We start from the raw sequence: 12,178 nt of genomic DNA on the forward strand, positions 1-12,178 counted from the left end.
CCCCACAAAGTTTGCGCCCTCGCGCGGGACCTTTCGGCGCCCTCGGCCCACTGCGCACCGCCCCCCCTCCACCCCCGGAGTCGCTCAAGCCAGCCTCGCTCCCAGTCCCAGGCGCGGGGGAGGCAGGGCGGCCACCCACGCGCAGCTGGCGGCGTTTCCTTCGGCGGCTACAAAGTGTCCCCTCGCTCGTGCGCCTGGCACAGCCAACTCCGCCAGGCCGGGCAGTTTGGCGAGCCGCCCCCTTCCCCGCCCCCCCCCCGGGCATGTAAATAAGGCGGGCCGGGGGTGGGGGCACAGGAGCGCGCGCCGCCGCCCCCTGCCCTGCCCCGCCCCGCAGACACACGCAGGCGGCGGCCCCGGGAGCAGCCACACGTGCTTGCGCGCGACATGGAGCTGGAGGAGCTGGGCATCCGGGAGGAGTGCGGCGTCTTCGGCTGCATCGCCGCCGGCCTGTGGCCCTCGGAGCTGGACGTGCCGCATGTGATCACCCTGGGGCTGGTGGGCTTGCAGCACAGGTGAGGGGCTCGTCCGGGCGGCGGGCTCGGGCTGTGCGCGGTAGGAAGCTCCGCACACGCTCAGCTGGAGGGAGTGGGGTTCGCCAGTATTCCCTCCCTCCAGGTCTTAAAGCCCACGAACAGGCTGTTGGACCAGGTAAAGCGATGCAACTAAAAAGTTATTACTGTTCAGTATGCATTAAAAACAAGCCACGTTTAACTGCAAAAGCTATATATTTGCACAGATCCAGAGGAGTTAGCCGTGTTAGTCTGTAGATGCAAAATAGTAAAGAGTGAAGTAGCACCTTTAAGACTAACCAACTTTATTGTCGCATAAGCTTTCAGGAAGCACAGCTCTCTTCTTCAGATGCATCCAATGGAGTGAGATGGACTTCCCAGTAAATATGCACAGGCTCGGGTTCTCTGGAAATGTCCAGCACAGTACCTGAGCCTGGAAATAAATCTTACTGGACTGGCAGGAAATTTACTCCCAAATAAGCACTAACAGGTGAAAGGGCTTTCCTATGCAGCTTAGTCACCCTCCTGGTGATACTCAGTAGGTTGCAAATTAAAGGGAAGCTGTGTGCTGAAGTTTATTTACTTACCAGTGTGATTGATTTGTTTTTAACTGGGGAACGTAGTCTACCACCAATCCTAGTGTTTAGTTAAGCATCTTCAACAGTTTTAGTTGCACTTAAGGGGGAGAAGTATGTGCCTGTTGAGTGCGAAGGAAGCATACATATATGCACTCTGAGTCTTCACTGCCACTTCCTGGTGGGTCTATAGCAGCAGAATAAAACCAAAGGCCCCGTGGCTCTTCAGAGACTAACAAAATGTATTTCGTTTTAAGAGACTGTGAATTGGAACTTGCTTGCATCCGATGATGTGAGCTCTGATTTACTGAAGTTTACATTGGAATAAACTTTGCTACTTTCTAAAGTGCCACAGGGCTCTTGTTCTTCTCCAGTGTCAACAGTATAGTATTAAAAATACTACACAGTGTCAACAGTGTATTTGGGGAGTGTGATTTTTTTTACCCCCATTTTCCACCTGCATCTTCTGCCTATACCCTTGTATTTGGCTGTCCTGTGTGGACCTGCCCTTCATGCCACAGCTGTGAACATGTAGAGTTTCTAGTACGCTGTATTTCAGTTTAAGAATGTTGACTGAGCCAGGATGAGGAGCAGACAGTCAAGTTAGTGACGCTGATGCTATAAGGAGCACGGGCTGGTTGATGGCACTTGTCCTTTCGGCTGTGTCAGAAAGAGGAAAAGCAAAGTGCAGGTGTGTGTGTTCTAATCTGTGGCAGCTGCATGGAATGACAACAGCTTCTGTGTTCTGGACTGTGGTGCAGTGCGCTATTGGCCTGTGCTCCAGATGGGCTGCCTTGTTAGCCAGAAGCAGCAAAACAAACAAGAATCCAGTGGCACCTTAAAGACTAAGGAAAGGTGCTCTTGTGTAAGCTTTCATGCTTCAGCGCTCACCATCTAATACGTAACTTCTTATGATAGTGTGGATATGTTGGGTTGACATTTCTGTAGCCACAACAGTCTTAACAGGAATTCTTCCCTCTCTCTGGGTGCCATTGCTTTGCTTTCTGTATATGCTTGTCTGTCCCTAGATTTTCTGTTAATCCAGGAGTTGAGAGTGCCCTCAAGTCATAGCTGACTTACAGCAACCCCTGGTGGGGCTTTCATGGCTAGAGACTAACAGAGATGATTTGGCATTGCCTGCCTCTGCAGCCCTGGCCTTCGTTGGAGGTCTCCAATAAACGGGGACTTACTTCCAAGTTGTCCTGCTTTGAGCACTCACTCTTCAGCGTGCAATCGGATTCATATCTGCCTACACTTTTTCCTTTCCTCTCTTCAGTTTCCATACTTTTATATATCTTTTCATCCTAAAGTTAATTGCATGTGAGTGGGGTTGTGTTCTGAGTCTGAGCACCGATCTCCGCAACCTCATTGCTCCATAAAATGATCCTCCTCACCTACACAAGAGTCGCCAGATTGGGGTGACAGAGAAAGACACTTGCATCTCAGAGCAGCCACAGTAAAAACCTGTGGCAAAATGTACTTCATGTTGACTGGGAGCTGTGAGCATCTGAACTTCTGTGCATGCACACTTGGGAGAAAACACTATTAACCTCAGTGAGACTACTTTTTAAATAGAAATGCATAGGACACATTTGTTAGTTCTCTAGCCAAGACTCACTGAACCATTTTAGATAATTTAAGACATTTGGGTTCTTGAGAATGGCTTGTTGCATTTATTTTACTGAACGAAGAGTTAAACTGCAGACTTCTTTGCTTTCAGCCTGAAGCACCTTGGGCCTAATGGTAGGTCCACTCTAGCTTGCACCTAGAGCTGCTTAACTGCTTCCTGTGCTCCCTCCCCCCCTTGTTAATCCTTAACTACTATCTTCCGTGCCATATATTTAATGCAGATGGTATGTCAATTTGGCAGATTCATCTCAGACTATAATAGCCATGCTATTTGCATATCTTAAACACAGAAACATCCAGTGCAACGGTCATGTATTCATACAACTCAGCACTAAGAGGCCAATCCTAATTGAATTTACTGAGATGTAAACGTCAAAGACATCCTCTGGACTTGAGAAGCAACATTAGGATTTGACTGTCTCTCTTGTGTCAGTTCTGGTTTTCTTTAATCACTGTTTTAATCAGGAGTTCATTCTATGATTTCCAACGCCGTTCTGTTAGTCAAGCTAGCTTTTTTTCTTATTCAGCGTCTCTTATAAGACCACAGTGGCCTAAATGATTAGAGATTGTCTTTCCTACTTGTAAAGACAATGAGACAATTTGTGCATTGCATTTCTCTGTAAGCAGGAGAATGCCACTGCTCCTTTCTCCCATGAACTTCATGTGTGAAATATGCATTAGGTTCCACATTGTATGGATGTTAGTATGGGACTCCACATCTAAGTTCTAAAAAGCTAACATGCCAACCTTTTTTGTAGCTTATGCGGCTATAAACAACTTGAATGCTGAATTATAGTTTAGTTTCCTTCATTAGACCCTGGAGCAGTGGTACTCACTCTGTGGCTCATTTGTAATTATCATTAAGCAAAGGAGCCATATGATTCCTGTATGCCCTGTGCACCACCCCACCATACAATGATATAAATATTAATTTTAAAAATATAGCTAAGCTTTTAAATGCACAGAATGCTTTTGAGCATGTAGGGTGAAGCACAGTTGTTGTTGTTATCATTATTATCTCAGGGACAGCACAACAGCAAGGTTTACAGTGCGATCCTAAGCAGAGTTACTCCAGTCCAAGCCCGTTGACTTCAGTGGTCTTAGACTGGAGTAACTCTGTTTAGGATTGCATTGTTAGTGACTCATCTACTAACATAACGTTTTATGATTGCATCGTGTTTTATAAATATGGTCTGTTCCAGTGCCCGTCTGATGTGTGCACTTTATAGTATATGTAATACGAGGTTATGGGGTATGGCCACGATCCAGCCGACCAAACTTAAGCTCTTAATTCTTTTAGTTGACACATATCAGACAGAACCAGATCATAATTTAAAAAGGCAAAATAATTAAGTACAAATTTAAGCATTAAATCTGTCCTACTTCAAAGTGCTTAACTGGTTCACACCCTATGGTCACATTAGATAAGTTTTGCATAGTTTCCTCTTTGTCCATTAGATACATTGCTGTATAAAATATGGCCTTGAGATATCAAAGGTTAAGAGTAGCAGGACTCTAATCTGGAGAACTGAGTTTGATTTCCCATTCCTCCGCTTGAAGCCAGCTGAGTGATCTTGGGTCAGTCACAGCTTCTCAGAGCTCTCTCAGCTCCACCCACCTCACAGGGTGATTGTTGTGGGGATAATAGTTACACACTTTGTAAACTGCTCTGAGTGGGCGTTAAGTTGTCCTGAAGGGTGGTATTTAAATCAAATATTATTATTATAAACAACACGTGTCTAAGTCCTATTGAAATGAATGGGGCATGTATCAGCAGCCCACCTATATAAGGTGGTCTCTTCTGTCTAGTTATAAAAACTTTTAAATATATTTCTTTCAGTCAGTAGCAGCCTGATGTTTACTCAGAAGCAAGTCCCATTAAATTTGATGGAGCTTACTCCCTAGTAGCTGTGCAGAGGATTGTAGCTGATCTTGTCCATGCTTATTGCAAAGTACAGCAAGTCCATTGAGTTTACAGAAACTTGCTCTTAAGCCAGTATGCACAGGCCCACCGTTTTAGGCAATGCTTACTAGAAAGGAAGCCTGCTTATCCCACTTCACTCCATGAAATTGTTTCTTCAGAAATATTTAGGATCTTGATACCAGTTTGTTAATACTGTGCCTCCCTGTTTCATTCTCTCATGGGCTTGAAGTTAGAAAACTTTGGGAGAAATTCCTTCCAATAGGATATTTTCATATTAGGGCAATGCCTTTTTTCTAGTAGTTTTTGTTTAGAATACACCTTCGGGGCATGCCGTCAGATATTGCCAACCCAAAAAAGGTCCAATATTTCATGTATCAAATCAGCAGTACCTGATACTGCTGTTATGTCCTCAACATGGTTCCTGATGCAGATATTACCATTCCCAATAATATCAGAATTTGACAGGAGTGCCTTACAAGAAGGGAGCCTTTCCCGGCTGGTTAACGGCACATCTGCCCTTTAAAGTTTAAAGAACCATCGTCTTCAATGAGGAGGCAAAGTCTACCCGTTTTGAAAATAACAGCCCTTTACGTTTACGGGGCTGGCGCACCTCTGAGCATCTGGGAGTAGAAGCCCCTTCCTTTCCCTCCCTGGACTCTGTTTTTAATTTTATGTTGGGAAGGTCATGATTATAGTTTTAATTAAATATTGGAATTATTGTTCAGATATTTCTACAAAGGTAATAATACACCTTGTTACTTAATTAAAAAGATATTATGCCCTTCCCAGCTTCACAATATGGAACTGAAGAAATTATTTTGTTGGTGCACACCCCTAACACACATCTTACAGTTTCCAGTTTGCTATTTATCAGAAAATTCTGCTTTTTATCTAGTGGAAATTGCTCGTCTTGGAAAGTATTTAATACCAGTTGATGTATAGCGGCAAACAATATGGTGGATGTGCTCACCTGATCAGAACCGGCAGGTAGTGCATTATGTATGTGAAGATTGTGTTATATCAAACTCAAATGATGACATGACTCCTTTGTTTAGGATACTGCTGTGTTTACTACAGTCAGAAATAGGACTGGATATATAGGTCTTAAGAAAAGGGTGGAATTAGGAATAAATTCCACTCTCCTGGTATTCTATAATAAAGCAGTAATATCTCTTTCACTAGTATACACCATTCTATACAGCATTGCAAATTTCCATGGGGTCCTCTTTTTTCAATTTGGCTTCCAGCAGTTGGGAAACTGAATAAAATAGTATAATCATCAGTACACCAGCTGTTGTGTACTTTAACTGTCTTGATAATCGAAGAGCCCTTAATGGTTGGAAAATATAACAATTGCAATAGATGGACTTATGTACATATATATATAAGAAATCCATATTTCATTAAGCAACTTGTTGACAATCAGGCTACACAGGGCAGCCCAAAGAACTCCATGTGTACCTTTTGTTTCCTAAACATAATGTTCACGGTTGATACCTGTGCCATTTTGTGCAGAAATATGTCCTGACTCATAAAATCTGATACAACTTTAGTGGTGCTTATCCAAATCCGACTTCCTCTAAATGTTTTTCTTTGTACCTAAGGGTTTTCTCAATCAGATACCCTTTTCACCTGAATGGTCCTCTTACTAACTTCATAAGTGGTGGAGAGTGCCCTCAAGCCATAGCTGACTTATGGTGAACTCTGGTGGGGTTTTCATGGCGAGAGAGTATCAGAGGTGGTTTGCCGTTGCCTACCTCTGCAACCCTGGTCTGTGCTGGAGGTTTCTCATCCAATTACTAACCAAGGCTGGCCCTACTTAGCTTCCTTGATGAAACCAGGATCACCTGGGCTATCCAGATCAGGGCGAATGAAATAAAATCCTGCCCTCGAGTCATAGCTGACTTATGGCAACCCCTGGTGGAGTTTTCAAGGCAAGAGATTAACAGAGGTGGTTCAACCTTGCCTGCCCCTGCAATCCTGGTGTTTGTTGGAGGTCTCTCATCCAATTACTAACCAAGGCCGACCCTGCTTAGCTTCTCAGATCTGACGAAATCAGGCTCACCTGGGCTATCTAGGTCAGGGTACCTCATAAGGCACGCCATTAAAACCTGTACAAATAACACATAAATGTTGCTGGACACCAAAATATAAGTACTAATGTGACTTGAGTGAATCTTACCTCAAAGCCCTTCCCCCCACTTTCAATTTATGTTATAAGATTTATGGTTGAATTCTAATTATATGTGGCATTGTGCCCTGATATGATGTGATCTGGGCAGAGTCTTTCTCCAGACAATACATATTTGGACTTTTCAAACACAAGGCCTTTCTTCAAGTAGCGCTGAAGATCACCAAGAATATTTGGGTTGTTTCTTGCACCATTTAGTGGATAAATTACACTAAAATTGTATTGGGTATTGTGGGATGTTTCTCTATGCAAAACAGCACTGCTTCCAACCTTGTGCATTATTACACAAAACCAAAGGTATTTGTGGAATTCTTTGGAATAGTCTGTAGTTACATAAGCCCATATGTTGTAATGGTTGGAAATACATTCTTTATCAAGTGAGCAAAACCATCAGGGAATCTTGCTCTACGCGCTGTGCTCAGCTGGCACTTGCAGCAGCCCCAGTATGGAAAATATTCTTCTAAAATAGAGAAGCATTTTGAAACACTCGTGCGGGAAATTCTTGTACTGAAAGATAAAATTTAGAATTCTTGGTCTTTTAAAAAAAAATTAAATGTTTTTTTTTAAAAAATGGGTGTTAATATGGCTGGATTTTAGGCTATATTGCAGGAGGAGTGAAGGCTGTTTTGTTCTTATCGCCTGCAAACCTGTAAGAGTGTGCCAAATAATTATAAAACCAGTTACAAAACTAGGAGAGCAATCCTAAGTGGGTTTAACGGGAACTTGCTCACAGGAAAGTGTTCTTAGGATGGCACTGCAGGATGCCCAGGAGAGAAAAGAAGGAAGAGTCATAATGACATCTTGTTCCAGGCACTTGCAGTGCGTCAATCAATAAGAAAAAACGTCATGTGTATCCTTGACCTGAGCAATTTTGTAACGTTCATTTTGGAACAAGCATTCTGCTTGTTAATTTTTTTCCAAAAGGCACACTCCTCTGTGTCAACAGAGTGATGTGCCTTGAACAAGTTGCTTTCTTCAAATCGATAACTTTTTCATAACCATTCTGAATGGCAGAATTTCACTGGAATAGGAGACAGACGTGCTATGGGAAGACGAAGACACCATCTCCTTACGTTTTGCTCAAACAGACGTTGCAGACAACACACATGCTTGTGGGGTACTTGTGGGGAGCATCTGATTTCCCCACCCCCCTGTATTTCCTCTTTCCCTTCCCTGAAGCTCCAACAGCCTCTCCTCTCCCTGGTTCTTTTTCTTCTTACCACTCACCCACCAAACTACCTTTATTTACCTCCCCCTTCTTCAGCTATCTGTCCTTCCCTCCCCCTCACATCCTATACCTGGAAAAATGAAGGCCCACTTGTGCGGTGGTGCCTGCTACCAGCACCAGGTCCGGTTATGCTGTGAAGAACACGAAAGGGCTTGCAGTGGCACCTCAGTTTCCGTTGGTCTTTAAGGCGTTGTTGAATCCTGATCTTGTACTGCAGACTAGAACAGCTACCCACCTGAAGCTCACTTTCCATTGTGTCCCCTCCCCACGCTATTTCCTCTTTCTGTCCTCCTGACAGCCTTTCCCTACTTCTTCCTCTCCTTCCTGCCCACCAACTAGCCTACCTTTTATTTGCCAGCCATCTCCAGCTATATTTATAATTTACTTAATTTATACTTCACCTTTGTCCCCAATGGGAACCTACAGCTGTTTACATCATTCTCCTGTCCTCCAATTTTTCCTCACAACAACACTGAAGTAGGTTAATCTGAGTATACAAGTTCACCCAATGAGCTTCCACAGCAGAGTAGCGATGTGGGAATAAAATAGTTCTTCACCTACATAATAAATGTTTCGATTGATTTGAAGCTAAGTCTCCTAGGCTTTAGTCTGAAACTCTAACCATTACACCACACTGGCTTTTCTGGGGGACTGCTTTTGACACTACCGAAGAGCCGGGCAAGTCGCACAAGTCACGTGGTGTCGGGTTACTCAGTGGAGGCTGCCAAGGCTGGCCCGTGTGTAGGGGGGCCCGGTTCGCTTAACCTGCTGGTGGGAGGGGAACCAGCATTTGCCTTTTGGACATCCTTCCGGGAATTTGTTTCTTAAAGGTCCAGGTGCTGCTTATGCATTTTTAATTTCATATTTTTCACTAAACCTGGAGTTTTTTTCAGGTTTATGTCTTGTCTGTTCATGGTTCCAGTCTCATGATTTAAGATTTGGCCTTGTTGATAGTGAGATATATTGATATATAATTATTGGTTCTTTATGCCTTGGATTTTTTCTTCCTTCATGATATGTTCTGCAACCTAATTTAAGATCACAAGTTTTCACAATGTATCTAATTGGGAAGAAAATAGTTTTTCGCCTACATAATATTGTCACTTGTAGCTTATTTTATAGGTTATTCATATTATTTTTACTGCACTGCTATGAGATAATTTTTGGCAATTTTAAAAGACTGATTTAAATTTGTCTTCCCCACCCCCGAGGAATTATGAATCTTGCTTTTAAAAATTTGAAGAGTTACTCCAATATGGGAACTGAGGCCCTGACCTAGAAAAGGTTAATTGCCCTCAATTTCCTAAATTTAGGCATGCTTGTCTTTCTCTGGATTGGAAGCTTACAACACAATCCTAAGAACACTTTCCTGGGAGTAAGCTGCATTAAGTAGGCTTGCTTAGGATTGCCCTCGCAATAACTGAATTGACAGCAGTCTTTATTTATTGTTCCAGATGTGTGATTAAGAATGCTGTTGAGTGGTTCTTAGGCCTAGTCTGGAAAGCATTTTTCTGGGCAAGAAAAATCCAAAGTGATGCGGGCATGAAAACCTGCCTGCAATGTAAACGACACCTCCAGACATTACGTCTTTTGAGTGCAATACCATAATCCATGACATGATGTAAAACAGTACGATGCTACTTGTGCATAGTACAGTGTTGCTGCTATTGTAACTCTGTGTTCTGGATGAAAATCAGAAGGGAAGTCAGTGAGAAAGGCAGGCTTGATACAACTGAAGCTGCCCACAGACCAAATCTACTGCCTCATCATATATCCTCTTTCAGTAAGCTAGCAGCTTCCTCAAGCAAGAAGAGAATGACCTGTGGAGATCTAAATCACTTTGAGACTGGTTAATAACATTGGTGCATGTTTCCTCAGGACCATATTTATTCTGAAGATGTGTTTACTTGTTATGTGCTATACATAAGGTTGCTACATGGGGGCTGGGGCTGTACTTTTGCTTACACTGGGGTCTGATGCAGTTTTCTTACGCTGTTTGAAGAGTTTCTGTTGGAAATGAGTGAGCCTGTATTAGCATCCCCCTCCAAAAAACCCTTACCATGCAAGGACAACAACTGTTTTGGTAGCTGTTGGTAGTACAGTTAAAGCTAAACTCTTGGAAATTATTTGCTTGGAAGTCTTCTCAACAGCCTTTGATAAGACATTCCTTAAAGATAAGCACAGCAAATAAATAGTCAAAGATTAAGGGCCAAAGTTTTTGTTTCTGGTTAAATATTTAGAAAGAATTTTTAAAATAGAATGGGAGAAACAATTTGTATGCCAGTCCATAGATCTCAGGGGAGAAATGTGATATAATTCTCTGTGTTTTCCAAATGAGCAAGCAGTTGTGATTTTCGTTTGATTATAATTAAAATTATTCATGCCTCATACAAAACTGGTTAAGAAGCGCATGGAACTTAATTCCAAGTGAGTATGTTTAGGACTGGAGTTGCAATCACAGATTCATGCATTGGCTCCTTTAGAATACAATTTTTTTGGAATTTTACTAGTGCAAAGATAGAAAACAGTTTTTTCCCCAAGTCTGACCAATTAAGGGTAAAACAAGAGAACTGTGGCATTTTTAAAAAATGCTACAAAAGCTTTGCTAAAATTATGTGGTCTAGAGCCCATTCAGATATATTTCTGTGAACTCTTGTTCAGTAAGTGTATGCCAGAACTAATAGGGGTAAACTCCTGAAATGATTTAAGGATGAAAACAAGATTTAAGCTCTTATGCATTGTGTCTTTCCTGGGTTATCCCTCCTAGCATTTTATTCCATAATATAATAAAAACAAGAAAGAAGCATGGTGTGGTCATTCAGAGAACTAATCTTGTGCTGGTTTGGATCACTGGTTCCATTATAGAAGTCTCTTCAACCTAAGAGGAGTTTTCTTTGTACCGCAGCCTTATTAGAAACAACAAAAATTGGACTAACCTGTTGTATTCCAGGGCGGACACTGCCTAGCTGTGTTGCACTGGTATTCAGTATTTCTTCCTGTTTGTAAAACCTCTCGAGCAGTGGGCTGTGGATGACAGAACGCATGTTCTCAGATATACTTTGTGTCTGGGTTGCCTCATTATCAGAAGCACTCTTCTTAGGTAGAACAGGAGAAGTCTCTGTAAGGAAAAGGGTGCTTATTAGGTCAGAGGAAAACATATTTGTTGAGCATTTTTTAACCCAGCGTATGTTCGTTCATGTCTCAACAGCTAGTAGAAAAAAGTACTTGTGAGATGTGCTTAGGATTGCCAGGTGGCCTGGAGAAAAATGTCCCTTCAATAGAGGCTTAATGTATGGACATGGGCAGTTGAAGCTTTCATGTTGTGAAAGTAAATAACAACCTGGTAAATAATATCCCTTTAAGTCTCTGCTAAAAAGACAGGACATTTTTCTCTGGACCAATTGGCAACCTGAGATCTGCTTTTGAAAAACCTGGCACAGCTGCCGGGAGTGAATCTAAGCAGGTCTACTCAGAAGTAAGTTCCATTCAGATGAGCTTATTTCCAGGGAAGTGTTCTTAGGATTGCAGCCTCAAGAGAATTCAGGATTCTTGCATTTTATTGTCAGGACAAACATATGATATTGGCTGATTTGAGAGATGGTAACTTGTTTAAAGCCACTGAAACCTAAGAAGAGTCACTTAATGTAGTTCAGGTAATGCAGATGAACTCATAGGTTTTTCCTGAAATGGGTAAACATTGTGAACACGATCCAGCCAAAGTTAAGTATGTAATGCCTTTCCATTTCAATAGGACTTAAATTCATTATTTTTTTTTTAATTTTTTATTTTTAACCCGCCCTCCCCGCAAGTGGGCTGAGGGCAGGGTACAACATTGATTAAAATACAGCTTAAAATCAATCATAAAAACAGCAACAGATAAAATACTTTACCCCTTTCTGGGCTCTCCATACCCCTTGTAGAGGGAGACCGGTGGAAGGCTTGGCAATGATGGGCTAAAATTAGCCCCCACCATATGCCTGGTGGAACATCTCTGTCTTACAGGCCCGCCTAAATGACACAAGATCCTGGTGGGCCCGAGTGTCCTCAGACAGAGAGTTCCACCAGGTTGGGGCCAGGACTGAAAAGGCCCTGGCCCTGGTAGAGGCCAGCCGAGCCTCC

The 12,178-nt window shown here is 42.6% G+C and overlaps 1 protein-coding gene across 1 annotated transcript in view; it reads left to right on the plus strand.

Annotated features, from left to right (window-relative positions):
- The first annotated feature begins 122 nt into the window (after positions 1-122).
- Positions 123-12,178, plus strand: part of PPAT (phosphoribosyl pyrophosphate amidotransferase) — an 81,976-nt gene continuing 69,920 nt past the window's right edge. The window contains exon 1 of the mRNA XM_054989587.1: positions 123-515. Within this exon, the coding sequence (XP_054845562.1) occupies positions 388-515 (128 nt within the window). The 5' untranslated portion in view covers positions 123-387. The remainder of the gene's footprint in view (positions 516-12,178) is intronic.

The sequence above is a fragment of the Eublepharis macularius genome, chromosome 10 (genome assembly GCF_028583425.1).
Source record: "Eublepharis macularius isolate TG4126 chromosome 10, MPM_Emac_v1.0, whole genome shotgun sequence".
NCBI lineage: Eukaryota > Metazoa > Chordata > Lepidosauria > Squamata > Eublepharidae > Eublepharis > Eublepharis macularius.